Source organism: Plecotus auritus (genome assembly GCF_963455305.1).
Source record: "Plecotus auritus genome assembly, chromosome: 6".
NCBI classification, from domain to species: domain Eukaryota; kingdom Metazoa; phylum Chordata; class Mammalia; order Chiroptera; family Vespertilionidae; genus Plecotus; species Plecotus auritus.
The window spans coordinates 94648769-94667260 of record NC_137773.1 but is presented as its reverse complement, the minus strand read 5'-3'; the positions used below and the strand labels follow the sequence as shown (position 1 = coordinate 94667260).

The 18492-nt window shown below is 40.8% G+C and overlaps 3 protein-coding genes across 3 annotated transcripts; all 3 read right to left on the bottom strand.

Moving 5' to 3' along the window:
* Positions 1–1020: 1020 nt before the first annotated feature.
* LOC308251765 (olfactory receptor 7A10-like) lies at positions 1021–1974 on the bottom strand (the record flags this gene model as incomplete). Its single annotated transcript, XM_080675468.1, has 1 exon — positions 1021–1974. Exon 1 carries the CDS (start codon positions 1888–1890, stop codon positions 1021–1023), a length of 870 nt encoding a protein of 289 aa, XP_080531594.1. The 5' UTR covers positions 1891–1974.
* Positions 1975–10732: 8758 nt separating this feature from the next.
* Positions 10733–11686, bottom strand: LOC308251764 (olfactory receptor 7A17-like; the record flags this gene model as incomplete). Its single annotated transcript, XM_080675467.1, has 1 exon — positions 10733–11686. The coding sequence occupies one exon, from the start codon at positions 11684–11686 to the stop codon at positions 10733–10735; it is 954 nt and encodes a 317-aa protein (XP_080531593.1).
* Positions 11687–17263: 5577 nt separating this feature from the next.
* Positions 17264–18226, bottom strand: LOC308249734 (olfactory receptor-like protein OLF4; the record flags this gene model as incomplete). The annotated part of the gene is made up of 1 exon (XM_080671481.1): positions 17264–18226. The coding sequence occupies exon 1, from the start codon at positions 18215–18217 to the stop codon at positions 17264–17266; it is 954 nt and encodes a 317-aa protein (XP_080527607.1). The 5' UTR covers positions 18218–18226.
* Between the last annotated feature and the right edge of the window lie 266 nt (positions 18227–18492).

Here is an 18492-nt window from a genome sequence, read left to right as displayed (position 1 = left end):
GGTAAGGTATGTACACATATAACACCTTAATAAAAAAATAAAAAAATCACATTATAACATTAAAAAATATTTAGAGTTGGGAGAGATGCTTCATTTAGAACAATAGAGGGAATCATATTTGAAGGCAGCAATGTAAGTTTTCAAGTGGAAGCAGGAGATATTTCATTAGGAAACTTAATTAAGGCAAGCAAAACTCCACCCCAATTTTAAATCCCTTCACACAGGGACACCAAACTTACATCAATAGGTAAACATACACCATAAAAATAGTTTGCATAGTAATAAATGTATGACTTAAAATTTTGCTTCCTCATACTTAAGGTCATCTTTGACTCTAAGGGCATAATATGTCAAACAATTTATAGAAATTTGTGTTTCCACATCAACTAGGATTGGAGACATGTATTTGATTGTCAGTTTGTCAGTGACTATGGTAAGAATGTGGACACCAAGCTAAATCCGATACATGATTGTAACGAGGGAAGCCAATTCAAAGACCTCTTATAACACACACTGTATATTAAAGTCTACATTTTCAGAAAGAGCAGTAATGGGGAAGTGATATATGAAATAATGAAGTACAATGATGGTTAAACGGTGCTCTTATATTTTCTTTTCCTATGAAATGATATATATGGCTTTAGTTACCAAGTGCACTTTATTTCCTTAGGATTAGTACAACCCATATTTTTTTCTTTTAATATAATGAAAGAAACATTACTCAGTATGATAGATTTCTTTTCAAAAAAATTGTTCTTAAGAAATTCATGTAGTCTCAGAGATAAATCAGAATTTCTAAATATTTCATCCAAAGTTGGTAATCAATTTGGGAGGGAAGAAAAATGACAAAGGGAAAGCTGTGAGATATCACAAAGTCAAGAAATTAATAAAGTGATTGAATTAAATTCTGCAGAAATCATAGAAACAGAAACTCCAGGAATAAACAGAGGGAGTAAACTGCACTTCCACAAACTGATCAAAGAATCAAAACATCTGGCTCTGAGACTTTGAGTCCAGCTATCAGGTGTATTTCTTCAGCCCTAGAACAATTGGTCCTTTTACAGCTACCATTCCAAGAAATCTTTTCAGAGCCTTCTTTATGTCTTTGTTCCTGAGACTGTAGATGAAGGGGTTCAGCATGGGTGTGACCACGGTGTACATCACTGAGGCTGTTGCACTTGAGTATGAGCTATGAGTAACAGCAGAGCTGAGGTACACTCCTAGGCTTGTCCCATAAAACAAGGAGATAACTGAGAGGTGAGACACGCAGGTAGAAAATGCTTTATACTTCCCCTGAGCTGAAGGGATTCCACAGATGGAGAACACTATCTTAGAGTAAGAGTAAAGAATACAAACAAAGGGACCACCACCGAGGAGCCCAGCTCCAAAATACATCACCATGTTATTAAGAAAGGTGTCAGAACAGGCAAGTAGGACCATCTGTTTGATTTCACAAAAGAAGTGGGGGATTTCCAGGACTGGACAGAAGGATAGTCCCAACACCACTAAGCATTGTAACAGGGAATGCAATACACTCATAATCCAGGACACCAGAACCAGCAGTCCACAGAGACGAGGGTTCATGATGACCATGTAGTGGAGGGGGTGGCAGATGGCCACAAACCGGTCATAGGCCATCACAGTCAGGAGGAAGTTGTCCAGTCCTGCAAATAATAGGAAAAAATACATCTGGGTGATGCAGCCTTCATAGGTGATGGCTTTGTTCTGTGTCTGAATGTTCCATAGCATCTTTGGGACGGTGGTGGAGGTGAAACAGATGTCTACCAAGGACAGGTTGGAGAGGAAGAAGTACATGGGTGTGTGGAGGTGGGAGTCTGAGGTGACGGCCAGGATGATGAGCAGGTTTCCCAACACAGTGATCAGGTACATGGAGAGGAAAAGCCCTAATATGAGGGGCTGCAGTGCTGGTTTCTCTGATAATCCCAGAAGAAGAAATTCTGAAAATCCTGTTAGGTTCCCTAGTCCATGTGGTGGAGGTAACTACCAGGATATAGGAAAAGTAACATGACTAATTTCCCACAAGCAAGCATTAGTAACTGAGTATAAACACTACCATCTATATTGTAGAATCAAGGAATTAATTTCTGTGTTTGGTGTAAGGTCTGGTCTCCTTTAGGACATCCATAATGCTGTTTCTCATTAAACTTTTCCATGTGAAGGCACATGAAGAATTCTTGTGTCTTACTCAATTTTTTCAGAAAGAAAAATAATTTTTAAAAAGCAAGGGATTAGCTGCAGATGTCAGCATGTTAACTATAGTTAATAATACTGTATTGTGTATTTGAGAGTGTCTAGAGGGTAAATTTTAAGTGACTTTATCACAAGAAGAAAATATTGTAAGTATGGTGGTGACAGATATTAACTAGACTTCCTGTGCAGGTCATATTGCAATATATACAAATACAGAATTATTATACACCTGAAACTAATATAATATTTTATGTCAATTATACTTAATTAAAAAATTTTAAAGTAATGGAGAGGATAGTATAGGACTGACTGATTGGATCACACACAATTTATAAACTTTATACATTCTTTTGTAAACACTTACATATACATAAAAACTAAATGAAAAACAGTCAGTTTATATAAAAAAACTCCAATTCCTTGTTAGAAAGAATCCAATAAAAAATCAAATAAGAGAGTATAGGCAATAATATTGTGATAAGTCTGCGCAATGACAGATGAATACAAGACTAGGTGTGGCGATCACATTGTAATGTATATAAATGTTGAATTACTACAGTGCACACCTAAAACTAATATAATATTGTATACAAACTGTACTTAAAACAAAAAGTGGAATAAAAATACTTTGATATAACTATCCAAAAGTAGAAAATTTCAGGTGTACAACATAATGCAAGTTTATTAGATGCCAACTATACTTTAATTTAAAATAAATAAATTGATAAGCATGTAAAGGAAAAAGCTTACATAGACTAATTTTAATAGAGACTCCAAATAATTTACAAACCGACAAATTTCATTAGGCAGTTTCACAGGTAATGAAATAACTGTAAAGTGAATCTCATTACCTTACTTGTTTTCACCTACCAAATAAATTTTTAAAATGTGAATAGCCAAGGTGAGAGAACACACTGTGAAATGTATGTCTCATGCACTGTGATTGCAAAGGTGTATCTGCAGCCTTCCTGGGTCTGGAGCTTTCTCTCCCATATGGAAACAGTCTAATATGCCCCATCATAAAATTTAAAAAATGCCCTCACATCACTGAATATTCCCCCACAGTTAATAACCTATTTGTCTATTCCTTTTTAAAAAAATATATTTTATTGATTTTTTTACAGAGAGGAAGGGAGAGGGATAGAGAATTAGAAACATCGATGAGAGGGAAACATTGATCAGCTGCCTCCTGCAACACCCCCTCCTGCGGATGTGCTCGCAACCAAGGTACATGCCCTTGACTGGAATCGAACCTGGGACCCTTCAGTCCGTAGGCCGATGCTCTATCCACTGAGCCAAACCGATCAGGGCTGTCTATTCCTTTTAATAAAGTCATTGAACTTATGTTCTACTTCTACTGGAAGGACTTTACCCCTCCAATGACCCCCCCCTTTTTTTTTTAACAGTGATGGCTGTTTTTTAAAAATATATATCTTTATTGATTTCAGAGAGGAAGGGAGAGGGAGATAGAAACATCAATGATGAGGGAGAATCATTGATTGGCTGCCTCCTACTTGCACCCTTCTGGTGATCGAGCTTATAATCCCAGCATGTGCCCTTGACCAAAATCAAATCTGGGACCGTTCAGTCCGTAGGCCACCCTATCCGCTGAGCAAAACCAGCTACCGCTCCAATGCCATTTTTTAATTTGCCTTGCATTAGTAGCATTTAAATATCAACATTGGAACTTACATTTCTGAGTGCAGTGTTCACTTCCTTTTGAGCATCATGAATAACACATTACTGTATTAGTAAAGCCAGCCAACAACCACAGTTGGTACCTGGGCTATGTTCTAATGGGTACTTGGGTGACTTCAGGTACCAGTTCTTGGTTTCCAATCTCTCTGATTCTCTCCTGCCAAGTCTGTTGGGCTCTGGGACTCACCTGCATGGGAACTCTGAGAAGAAGGTTTCTCTGTGGAGGTCCAAATTCTTTCCTGGATGGTTGGTGATGCAGACCAGAGCTCTGTCCAAGACAAGACAACAAGGAGTCAAGCATTGGTCTGCCAGACGGATTTAGAACTTTAAAAGCAATGTCCTCGTTCCTTCCAACCAAAGGTTGTACATGCTGAGGGTCTGCAGTAGAGTTGCAATTTACATGCTCTGTGTCTGCTCATTAGGCACTCTTACTTCTTGCTACTTTAACCTCTAAGCACAGGATTCCCCTGGGGAACATTGGTCTGGACAGAATGGAAACTCTTCCTGCTGATTCTCTGTTCCCAGGAGACTATGTAATAAGGCAGGCGAGTGCCGTTGTGATTAGTCCCTCATTAGTGCCTTGCTTCCTGACATCTACATCTTCTAGCACCTCATCTCAATTCTGAGTCAAAGTTTCTGAATAAATGGACCTCGAGGGTGTTATGCTCAGTGAAAGACAAATACTATATGATTTCACATATATGTTGAATCCAAAGAGCAAAAAATAAAATTGAAACACACTCATAGACATAGAGAGAGGACTGGTAATTGCCAGATGAGAAGGTGCTTGGGAGACTAGGAGAAGAAGGGATTCAGAAGTAAAATTGATAGTTACAAAATTGTCATAGGTTGTATAGTACAGCATGAAGAATATCCTATCTAATAAAAGAGAAACATGCAAATTAACCATCACTCTGCTATGCCCACCAGCCAATCAGACGAGTATGCAAATTAACCCAACAAAGATGGCGGTTAATTTGCATACACAGGCGCCTAGTGGCCTGGGTCCCAGGAACAGCTTCTGGACCCAGGCCACTCCTAGCCTGTAGGCCTGCGCTTAGGCCCTGAGCGGCAGGGGTCCCAGAACGCTCCCCGGCCACTCCCGGCCTATGGGTGCAGGTGCCAAGCGGCTGGGGGTGGGGCGGGAACATCCCCGCCCCTAGCCGCTTGGGCATGCTCCAGCACCAAGAAGCTGTTTGGGTCCACGCCCCCAGCCCGGAGCCCACGCCGGGGCTGGCTGCTGGCCTCTGGGGCGTGTGGAGATGGGGATGTTCCCGCCCCGCCCCTAACTGCTTGTGCATGCTCTGGTGCCAAGCGGGCGGTTTGCGTCCATGCCCACGACGGGGGGGATGGCTGCAGGCCTCTGGGGTGTGCGGAGACCCTGGTGGCCACCACCGGGTGGCAGGGACATGCCCCTAGCTCAGTGGACACAATGCAGGGGCTGCATGGGCTGCAGAGGAAACACCTTTTTAAAAATATATATATTTTATTGATTTTTTTTTTTTTTACAGAGAAGAGGGGAGAGGGATAGATAGTCGGAAATATCAATGAGAGAGAAACATCTATTAGCTGCCTCCTGCACACTCCCCACTGGGGATGTGCCTCCAACCAAGGTACATGCCCTTAACAGGAATCTAACCTGGGACCCTTCAGTCTGCAGGCCTACTGTCTATCCACTGAGCCAAACCAGTTTGAGAGTAAATACCTTTTCTGACAGCTCATTGGCTAAGCTCCCTGTAGGCCACCACTTGCAGTGTTCTTGGTAACTTGGGTTATAAGAATCCAAGAAGGTGATCTAGGGTTTTTCCACCACACTCCTGGAGGAAAAAATGAAGGTCCGCTGCTGGGGGGGCTAAGAAATGTCATATCCTGCCCTAGCCTGTTTGGCTCAGTGGATAGAGCCTTGGCCTGCTGACCGCATGGTCCGGGTTCAATTCTGATCAAGGGCATGTACCTAGGTTACAGGCTCCTCCCTGGGCAGGGCCCAGGTCAGGGCTCATGCAGGAGGCAACCAATCAAAGTATCCCTCTCACATTGATGTTTCTCTCTGTCTCTCCCTCTCTCTTCCACACTCTCTAAAAATCAATGGAAACATATCCTCAGGTGAGGATAAAAAAAAAAAAAGTAAGAAATGTCATATCCTATGAAAGATACATCTTGAAAATGCCTAAAGAAAGTTGTCATTTTTTCATGGTGAAGGGACTAGAGTCCCTGTTGATGAAAACACCTTGGCGGCTGCAGTGGCTGGCAGTGGCTGCTGCAGTGGGGTAATGGGGCTGGTGCCTTCCCTGATCAGCCCGGTTGCCTCCCACAGAGAGTGGCCAGACTGCGGCTGAGGCCTTAAGCATTCAGTAGGACATCCTCTGAGGGCTCCCAGTCTGTGAGAGGGGGCAGGCTGGACTGAGGGAACCCCCTACTGTGCATGAATTTCGTGCACCGGGTCACTAGTCTATATATAAAACCTAAGTGACTGAAAGACGAAACGACCAAACGACCATTCACTATGATGCACACTGACCACCAGGGGCAGATGGCCAATGCAGGAGCTGCCCCCTAGTGGTCAGTGGGCTCCCACAGCAGGCGTGCTGCTCAGCTGACAGACCTGTCCCTGTGGCCCACCGACCCAGCAGCAGCCACTCACTCAGTAGTCTTGCAGGTCCAATCTTCAGAGAACAGGCCAGGCACCAATGGACCAGGGCCACTGGTATGAAGTTGGCCTCAGGCACTGGGGCTGCTTCCCATCCCTAGAAGCTCCACAAGGAAGAAAGGACATAAAAGTGGCAGCCAGGTGGCTTCCGACAACCTGCATGAACACAAGCAGGACAGATCCAGATCTCAGACCTGCAAGTGTCCCACCACCCACCTGGAGGGCCAATCGTGTCCTGCCCCCATCCCCGCCCCCACCCCTGGGGACTCCACCTGTGCACAAATTCGTGCACTGAGACTCTGATTTCTAGTAGTCAATAAAATTGTAATAACTATGTATATGGCCAGTTGGATACTGAAAATATCAGGGGAAAACTTTGTAAAGTATATGATAGTCTAACACTATGTTGTGCTCCTGCAACTAATAAAAATATTGAAAGTAAACAGTATTTGAAAAGAAGTCTAATACTGAGAAATTTGTCTGACTGGTCTTTGGGTCTTCAAAGAAGATTTATGGCAGGGACACAACCCGTGATATCTCTAGAAAATGACTATTTCCTTCTTTAAGAAATGGGGGATATTTGTTTCTTTCATATAAAACCTTGGGCTCTATATTACTTGTCTTCATGACAAAACAATTAGGAATTTCATAGATATAGCACAAGTTAGGAACTGCCATTTAATTCCTCACTATAAAAATGTTCATTAAATATAAGAGATCCATTTAGATTTTATGCACCATAACCCAGTTTAGCAGATTATAACAATTGGAAAATGTATGTTTTACCAACATACATTTTATGAGGTAGTCCATCTATAAACTACCTTCTCCAATACAGAAATGGGGCCCAGAGAGATTTATTCTTGTGCTCAAAGGTATAAGCCAAGAAAGGGAAGGGGTTTTGATTGGAATCAGTCAGGACACTTCCAGTTCTGAGATTCTGGAGCAGTGGTTCTCAAACAGAGATGACTTTTCCCTGGGGTGCTGTAATGTTTGAAGGAAGCCTGGTAAACACCTACAATGTACAGGACAGCACCCAACAGGAATAGTTATGCAGCCCCAAGTGTCAATAGTGAAAAGTGAGAACACCTATTCTAGAACAACACCTCTTATTTCATAGGCAAACAGATCACCAAAGTTTGTAGCTCAAATGCAAATTTTAATTGATCAAATCTCCACGAGGCCCAGAGACTGCATTTCTGAGAAACTCCCAGGTGATGTTGATGCTGGAGGTCCTCCTGGTCTGTGGACTGCACTTTGAGTAGGTGGGCTGTGGCTCTGTGTCAGAGTCTGGTGTAGGTAATTTTAGGTCTCCACCAGGATTCTTCTGAGTATGTAATTTTGAAAGACAAGTTTTTCTCTCATTCTAAAGAGGGGATAAATTCTGTGTTTGATTCTTTTATGTTAGGGCTCCAAAGTGACATCAAAATAAGTTATACATGAAAGGGGCTTTGTAATAGGTGAATAAGGACCTCAAAAGATGTCAATGTCCTGATTAGGAGAACTTTGGAATGTTAGCTCACAGAGCAGGGTAACTAAGATAGATGAAATAAAATTATTAGCTAAGGAGATTAGCTCAGATTACCTAGGTTGGACTAATGTCATCACAAGGGTCCTCTAAATGTGGAAGAGAGTAGAAGAAGAATTGGAGTCAGAGAGACATTTGAAGATGCCATGCTGCTGGTATTGAAGATGGAGGGTGGCCAAGGAATGCTGGTGGCCTTTAGAATACAGAATAGGAACTGAGATTAGGAAAGGAGTTGGAAAGGGATTGGAAAGGGATTGCATTCTCTCCTGGATCAGCCAAAAAAATCCAAGCCCAGCAGGCATTTTGTTCTAAGCCCTTTATTATCCATTTCAGGCATCTGCTCTCTAGAACTTTAAGATAGAGAATGTTTTGTTTTAAGGCACTAGTATGGTAATTTGCTACAACAGCAATGGGAAACTGATATGAACATTTATCCAGTAAGATATTGTTACAGGGAACTGAGGTTAAGCCCTGCAAATCATTCAGCTAGCTTCCCTTGGGCAAAGGTATTTTTGGGTTGAAACCCCACATTACATAGAAAAACTTAGAGCGAATTTAAAACTATTTGGCCCCATACCTGGTATAAAAAATTTCCCATCACGTAAATGTAAATATGATTTTGACCTTGTGGCCTGAAAGGCATTAAGATAGAAAAATGAATTCATTAAAATTAAGGTCACACATTTTACTTTAAATCTGTGTCAAATTTTCTATTTTTTCTATTTCATGTTAATTCACACATTTCTTTTTTTATTTATATATTTTTCAAATTTTTCTCAAGGTTTCTTTTAAAATAATAGATGGGATTATGAATGAGCATGTGTGTATATACATATATATGTGTTAGTGTGTGCATGAAATATATATATATATATATATATATATATATATATATATATGCATGCACACACACACACACACACACACACACACACAAGTGAACTCACATACACACACTGCTCACACTTGAACATTTGCCTGGCCCGCAGCCGCAGGCTCCCGGGACTGCAGGGCAGGCAGCTTGTCCCTCCCCCAGGCTGTAGCCACAGGCGCTGGCTTCCAGGACCACGGGGAGGGTGGCTTGTCCCTCTCCTGGGCCATAGCCCCAGCCACTGGCGCATGGCACTGTGGGATGGGCGGCTTGTCTCTCTCCCAGGCTGCAGGCACAGGGGAAGCTGCTGGTGCCTGGGACCACAAGGTGGGTGGCTTGTCCTTCTCCAGGGCCTCAGCCTGGCTGGTCCACATTCCTCTCTCCCCAGTGTTGAGTGTCTGAACAGTTCCGGGTCAAAGGCGCGAGGGCGCAAGGGCATGAGGGTGTGATGACCATTTGCATATTAGCTCTTTATTATAGAGGATAGCTATCTGATACACTAATAAAAGCAAACAAAACTTAGATCAACTATAATCATATGCTTTTTCCCATTCTAGGCATTTGTACAGATATTTGAAGATAACATTCATGATTACTCTGTCATTGAAGTTTATTTCAGATAACTGCATTAAAAAGTGTCTCCATTGAGGTTCCCTTGTAGGTAACCAGAAAAGGTTAAACGAATATGCATGTTTGTCCTAAACTTAGGACATGATCACAGAACTGGACAGGAATCCAAGCTCCCTAGTTTGTCATCCTTTGGTCACTCATGTACATAGATGACATATCTATAGATCACATATTAGTACACACGATGAATGATATGGTTAATTCCCTAAACCTTTAGTGGTTATGACAATAGTTAGAGTAGGGTGAGATGTTTCATTTAGAACAATAGAGGGAATCATAGTGGAAGCAGGAAGGTACTTCAATAGAAAACATCATTACGCCAAGCAAAGCATCAAAATAATAAATCCCTTTACATATGAACACTGATCTTACACACATCAATAGGTAAACATACACCATGAAAAAAATAGTTTGCATAGTAATAAATGTATGACTTAAAGTTTTGCTTCCTCATTCTTCAAGTCATCTCTGACCCTAAGGGCATATTATGTCAAACAATTTATAGAAATTTGTGTTCCAACATCGACTAGAACTGGAGACATGTATTTGATTGTCAGTTTGTCAGTGAGTATGGTAAGAATATGGAAACCAAGCTAAATAAGATACAGGGTCCTAATGAGGGAAGAGAAGCCAATGACCTCTTATAATACACACTGTATGTTAAAGTCTACATTTTCAGAAAGAGCAGTTATGGTAGTGATATATGAAGAAATGAAGAATGAAGAGGGTTAATCTGAGCTCTTATATTTTCCTCTCCTATGAAATTATATAAATGGCTTTGGTTACCAAGTGCAGTTTATTTCAATAGAAGTAGTACAACTCGTGATTTTTCTTTAGCAAAATGATAAATTTCATTTCAAAAAAATTGTTCTTAAGAAATTCATGTAGTCTCATGAGATAAATGGTAATTTCCAAATATTTCATCCAATGTTGGGAATCGTTTGGGAGAAGAGAAAAGCAACAAAGGAAAAGCTGTCAGATATCACATCAAGAAATTAAGAAAGCCATACAATTAAGTTATATAGAAATCATAGAAAAAGAAAATCCATAAAATGAGCAGAGAGAGTACATTCTACTTCCACAAACTGATCTAAAAATCACGACATCGGGCTCCGAGGCTTTGAGTCCAGCTATCCTGTGCATTTCTTCAGCCTAGGACAATTGGTCCTTTCATAACTGCCATCCCAAGAAATCTTTTCACAGCCCTCTTTATGTCTTTGTTCCTGAGACTGTAGATGAAGGGGTTCAGCATGGGTGTGACCACGTTGTACATCACTGAGGCTGTCGCACTTGAGTGTGAGCTTTGGGTAACAGCAGAGCTGAGGTACACTCCTAGGCTTGTTCCATAAAAAAGGGAGACAACCAAGAGGTGAGACACACAGGTAGAAAATGCCTTATACTTCCCCTGAGCTGAAGGGATTCCACAGATGGAGAACACTATCTTAGAGTAAGAGTAAAGGATACAAACAAAGGGACCACCACCCAGGAGCACAGCTCCAAAATACATCACCATGTTATTAAGAAAGGTGTCAGAGCTGGCAAGTTGGACCATCTGATTGAGTTCACAGAAAAAGTGGGGAATTTCCAAATCTGAATAGAAAGACAGTCGCAGCACCATTAAGCATTGTAACAAGGAATGCAGGGCACTCATGATCCAGCACACCAGAACCAGCAGTCCACAGAGCCGGGGGTTCATGATGACCATGTAGTGCAGAGAGTGGCAGATGGCCACAAACCGGTCATAGGCCATCACGGTCAGCAGGAAGTTGTCCAGTCCCCCAAATAATATAAAAAAATGCATCTGTGTGATGCAGCCTCCATAGGTTATGGCTTTGCTCTGTGTCTGGATGTTCCACAGCATCTTTGGGATGGTGGTGGAGGTGAAACAGATGTCTACCAAGGACAGGTTGGAGAGGAAGAAGTACATGGGTGTGTGGAGGTGGGAGTCTGAGCTGACGGCCAGTGTGATGAGAAGGTTTCCAAACACAGTGATCAGGTACATGGAGAGGAAAAGCCCAAATATGAGGGGTTGCAATTCTTTTTTTTCTGATAATCCCAGAAGAAGAAATTCTGAAAATCCTGTGAGGTTCCCTGATTCCATGTGGTAGAGGTGACTATCAGGATATAGGAAAAGAAACATGACTAATTTTCCCACAAGAAACCTTAGAAACCTACCATAGAAGCTACCTTCTATATTTTGGAATCAAGGAACTAATTTCAGTATTTGGTGTATGTCTGATCTCCTTTAGAATATCTCTAGTTACATTTCTCATTACAATTTTCTTTTCCATGTGAATACGCATGGAAAATTCTTGTGTCTTACTCAATTATTTCATTAAGAAAAATAAAAATTAAAAAAGAATTGTTGAGGTATAAAACGGTGACTGTAGTTAATAATTCTATTTTGTGTACTTGGAAGTAGCTAGAGTGTATATTTTAACTGCTCTTATGACATGAAAAAAATGTAGCTATTGTTGTGACAGATGTTAATTAGACATACTGTGGAGGTCATAATGCAATACATACAAATACAGAATCATTATGTGGTACTCCTGAAACTAATACAATGTGTTATGTCAATTATTCTTCAATTTAAAAATTTATTAAAGCAATGGAGGGAACACTGTAGGACTGACAGTTTGGACCACACAAAACTAATGAACTTTATTCATTCTCCACAAAACTTTTATAATACATGTAAGAACTAAATGTACAACAGTCAGTTTGTGTAAAAATCTCCAATTCTTTTTTAGAAAAAGTTCAATAAAAATTGAATAAGAGAATATAGCCAAAAATATTGTGATAAGTTTGCGCAGTGACAGATGATTACTAGACTTGGTGTGGCAATCACAGTGTAATGTATATAAATGTTGAATCAATATGTTGTATACCTGAAAGTATTTTAATAGTGTATACAAATATACTTACATAAAAGGAAATGAAAACACTTTGATTACACTGTGATCACATTAACATGGGTCTTAAAGGGCTTAGGTCAAAATGACTGTCGGAATTGGAAAGGAATTGGAAAGGGATTGCATTTTCCCTTGGACTGGCCAGAAAAATGCAAGCCCCACAGTCATTTTGATCTAAGCCCTTTAAGACCCATTTTAATGTGATCACAATGTAATCAAACACTTTGAGGTATAAAGATACATTGCTTTTTATATATATTCAAAAACAAAGAACTTTCAGGGTACAACACAGTGTAAGTTATATTGGTTGCCATCTACATTTTAATTTAAAATAAATTAATAAACAAGTAAAGAAAATAACTTACACAAACAAATTTTAACACAGACACAAAATGGCTTACAAACCAACAAATTTCATTACTCGTTCTTATAGGTAATGAAATAATCACAATGTGAATTTCTTTAGCTTACTCATTTTCACCTACCAAAATTTTTAAAATGTGAATAGCCAAGGTGAGTAATCATACTGTGAAATGTATGTCTCATGCATTGTGATTGCAAAGGTGTATTTGCAGCCTTCCTGGGTCTGGATCTCTCTCATCCATGTAGAAACATAGTCTAATATGCCCAATCATAAAAATTTTAAAATGCTCTCACATCAATATATATTACTCCATAGCTAATAACCTATTGGTCTATTCCTGTTAATTGATGAAGTGCTTGAACTTATGGTCTATTTCTACTGGAAGGACTTCACATTTCCAAGGCTCTTTCTTAATATTTCTACTATTAATACCATTTAATTTTCAACATTGTAACTTACATTTCTGAGTGCAGTGATCAATTTCCTTTGAGCATCATAAATAAATACATTAATGTATTAGTAAAGCCAGCTGACAACCACAGTGATCACTGATACCTGGGCTATGTTTGGATGCTTCTGTGGTGACTTTATGTATAAATTCTTGGCTTTCAGTCTCTCTGATCCTCTCATGCCATGTCTGTTGGGCTCTCAGACTCACCTGGATGGAAATTCTGAGAAGAATCTTTGCATGTGGAGGTCCAAATCTTTGCCTGGACGGTTGATGATGCAGACCAGAGCTCTGGCCCAGACAAGACAACAAGGAGTCAAGCATTGGTCTCCCAGACAGATTTAGGACTTCAAAGAAAAAAGACCAAGTTCCTTCCAACCAAAGGTTGCACATGGTGAGGGTCAGCGGTAGAGCTGCTATTTACGTGCTCTGTGTGTGCTCATTAGGCACTCTTACTTCTTGTTGCTCTAACCTCTAAGCAGAGGATTCCCCTGGGGAACACTACTCTGGACAGAATGGAAATTTTCCCTGCTCATCCTGGGTTCCTAGGAGAGTATGTAATTAGCCAGGTGAATGCAGTTGTGATTAGTCTTTCATTATATGTCCTGCTTCCTGAAGTCTATGTCTCCCACAACCTCATGTCAATTCTGAGTTAAAGTTTCTGAATAGATGGAAGTAGAGGGTATTATGCTCAGTGAAATAATTCAGTTAGAGAAAGACAAATGCCATATGATTTCACATATTTATCAAATCTAAAGAGCAAAATAAAGAAAATAATTCCAACAGACTCATAGACAAAGAGAACAGTCTGGTGGTTGCCAGAGGGGAGAGCAGGTTGGAGAACTGGGATTAAATGGTAAAGGGATGAAGAAGAGAAAATGGGTAGTTACTAAGTAATCATGGGGGCCCTGGCTGGCTTGGCTCAGTGGATAGATCCTTGGTCCAAGGATTGAAAGGTCCCGAGTTCGATTTCTGGCCAATAGCACAGGACTTGTAAGCAGGTTTGATCCCAGGCCCTGGCTGGTGAGCATGCTGGAGGCAACCAATAGATGCATCACTCTCACATGGATGTTTCTCTTTCTCTGTCTCTCCCCCTCCCTTTCACTCACTCTAAAAATCAATGGGATAATATCCTCAGGATTAACAACAACAGCAAAATAGTCTCTCAAATTACATATAAATGGACCTACCCATTATATACTCTTAATTTATATATGGCTTGTTTTTTTTATACATGGCTTCTTTAATTCAGCAAGTTGTATATTTAAAATGTTTGCAGTTTGTTGTATGCAACTATACTTCAATAAATTAGTTATAATTAAAAATTCTAGTGATTGCCCTAACTGGTTTGGCTCAATGGATAGAGCATCGGCCTGCGGACTGAAAGGTCCAGGGTTCGATTCCGCTCAAGGGCATGTACCTTGGTTGCGGGCACATCCCCGGTAGGGGGTGTGCAGGAGGCAGCTGATCAATGTTTCTCTCTCATCGATGTTTCTAACTCTCTATCCTTCTCCCTTCCTCTCTGTGAAAATCAATAAAATATATTTTAAAATATTAAAAAAAATTCTAGTGATTGATAACTCATGTCAGATCAAGAGCACCGGTAGCTGCATCACCGAGGACAGTGGTGGTGAATATATCTTATAACTGGGAAGAAAACAAGGTTTCATATGTAAATATGGGAACTGTGATATTAAATTAAGGCAATTCATATTTGATAAACTATTTTTACATAAACTGTAAGATCAACACAAACACACATATACAGTATATGTATTAAACATCACATATTGATTGAAGAAAGAAGTGCTATACAGATGCACAAAACATCATGAAAGAGGTTTAGAAACATAAGGAAGTGACTCATGATGAGCCCAGAATAGATCAAACAATGTCCCACCATATAATCCCATCAGATTATGAAGGCATTATAGTCAAACATATCCTTTTAGGATGGCTTGTTATATAGAAACTAGATGCCTGGTGCACAAAATTTGTACATGGTGGGGGGGGGGGTGGGCGCTGGTCCCTCAGCCCAGCCTGCACCCTCCCCAATCCAGGACCCCTCAGGTGATGTCCGACTGCCTCTCACAATCTGGGACCACTGGCTCCTAACCTCTCTGACTGCCTGCCTAATTGACCCTAACCACTTCTGCCTGCCGGCCTAATCACCCCAAACTGCTCCCTTACTGGCCTTATTGCCCCTAACTGCTCCCCTGCTAGCCTGATTGCCCCTAACCACCTCTGCCTTGCCTGCACCTGGGACCCAAGATTCTCTCCTACTGCCAGGTGCAGGCACCTGGGACCTGGGCTTCCCTACCTCTGGCTGGCCACAGGCACCCAGGAACCAGGCCAGCTTTGCGCAGGCCAGCTGCACCCACAGGGGACCTTGGACAGGCGGCTTTTCCTGGGCCACAGCCGTAGGCTCCCAGGACTGCAGGGCAGGCGGCTTGTCCCTCTCCCAGGCAACAGCTGCAGGCGCTGGCATCCAGCACCATGGGGTGGGTGGCTTGCCCCTCTCCCAGGCCGCAGCCTGGCTGGTCCACATTCCTCTCTCCCCAGTGATGAGTGTCTGAACAGTTCCGGAGCAAAGGCGCGAGGGCGCAAGGGCATGAGGGTGTGACAGTCATTTGCATATTAGCTCTTTATTATACAGGATAGCTATCTGATACACTAAGAAAAGCAAACAAAACTGAGATCAATTATAATCATATGCTTTTTCCCATTCTAGGCATTTGTACAGATATTTGAAGATAACATTCATGATTACTCTGTCATTGAAGTTTATTTCAGATAACTGCATTAAAAAGTGTCTCCATTGAGGTTTCCTTGTAGGTAACCAGAAAAGGTTAAACGAATATGCATGTTTGTCCTAAACTTAGGACATAATCACAGAACTGGACAGGAATCCAAGCTCCCTAGTTTGTCATCCTTTGGTCACTCGTGTACATAGATGACATATCTATAGATCACATATTAGTATACACAATGAATGATATGGTTAATTCCCTAAACCTTTAGTGGTTATGACAATAGTAACAGTAGGGTGAGATGCTTCATTTAGAACAATAGAGGGAATCATAGTGGAAGCAGGAAGGTACTTCAATAGAAAACATCATTACGCCAAGCAAAGCATCAAAATAATAAATCCCTTTACATATGAACACTGATCTTACACACATCAATAGGTAAACATACACCATGAAAAAAATAGTTTGCATAGTAATAAATGTATGACTTAAAGTTTTGCTTCCTCATTCTTCAAGTCATCTCTGACCCTAAGGGCATATTATGTCAAACAATTTATAGAAATTTGTGTTCCAACATCGACTAGAACTGGAGACATGTATTTGATTGTCAGTTTGTCAGTGAGTATGGTAAGAATATGGAAACCAAGCTAAATAAGATACAGGGTCCTAATGAGGGAAGAGAAGCCAATGACCTCTTATAATACACACTGTATGTTAAAGTCTACATTTTCAGAAAGAGCAGTTATGGTAGTGATATATGAAGAAATGAAGAATGAAGAGGGTTAATCTGAGCTCTTATATTTTCCTCTCCTATGAAATTATATAAATGGCTTTGGTTACCAAGTGCAGTTTATTTCAATAGAAGTAGTACAACTCGTGATTTTTCTTTAGCAAAATGATAAATTTCATTTCAAAAAAATTGTTCTTAAGAAATTCATGTAGTCTCATGAGATAAATGGTAATTTCCAAATATTTCATCCAATGTTGGGAATCGTTTGGGAGAAGAGAAAAGCAACAAAGGAAAAGCTGTCAGATATCACATCAAGAAATTAAGAAAGCCATACAATTAAGTTATATAGAAATCATAGAAAAAGAAAATCCATAAAATGAGCAGAGAGAGTACATTCTACTTCCACAAACTGATCTAAAAATCACGACATCGGGCTCCGAGGCTTTGAGTCCAGCTATCCTGTGCATTTCTTCAGCCTAGGACAATTGGTCCTTTCATAACTGCCATCCCAAGAAATCTTTTCACAGCCCTCTTTATGTCTTTGTTCCTGAGACTGTAGATGAAGGGGTTCAGCATGGGTGTGACCACGGTGTACATCACTGAGGCTGTCGCACTTGAGTGTGAGCTTTGGGTAACAGCAGAGCTGAGGTACACTCCTAGGCTTGTTCCATAAAAAAGGGAGACAACCAAGAGGTGAGACACACAGGTAGAAAATGCCTTATACTTCCCCTGAGCTGAAGGGATTCCACAGATGGAGAACACTATCTTAGAGTAAGAGTAAAGGATACAAACAAAGGGACCACCACCCAGGAGCACAGCTCCAAAATACATCACCATGTTATTAAGAAAGGTGTCAGAGCTGGCAAGTTGGACCATCTGATTGAGTTCACAGAAAAAGTGGGGAATTTCCAAATCTGAATAGAAAGACAGTCGCAACACCATTAAGCATTGTAACAAGGAATGCAGGGCACTCATGATCCAGCACACCAGAACCAGCAGTCCACAGAGCCGGGGGTTCATGATGACCATGTAGTGCAGGGGGTGGCAGATGGCCACAAACCGGTCATAGGCCATCACGGTCAGCAGGAAGTTGTCCAATCCTACAAATAATACGAAAAAATACATCTGTGTGATGCAGCCTTCATAGGTTATGACTTTGCTCTGTGTCTGGATGTTCCACAGCATCTTAGGGATGGTGGTGGAGGTGAAACAGATGTCTATCAAGGACAGGTTGGAGAGGAAGAAGTACATGGGTGTGTGGAGGTGGGAGTCTGAGCTGACGGCCAGGGTGATGAGAAGGTTTCCAAACACAGTGATCAGGTACATAGAGAGGAAAAGCCCAAATATGAGGCGTTGCAATTCTGGTTTTTCTGATAATCCCAGAAGAAGAAATTCTGAACATCTTGTGAGGTTCCCCAGTTCCATGTGGTGGAGGTGACTACCAGGATATAGGAAAAGTAACATGACTAATTTTCCAACAAGCAAGTGTTAGTAACCTAGCATAAAAGCTACCTTCTATATTTTGGAATCAAGGAACTAATTTCTGTATTTGGTGTATGTCTGGTCTCCTTTAGAATATCTCTAGTTCCATTTCTCATTACAATTTTCTTTTCCATGTGAAGACGCATGAAAATTCTTGTGTCTCACTCAATTCTTTTATTAATAAAAATAAAAATTAAAAAAGAATTGTTGAGGTATAA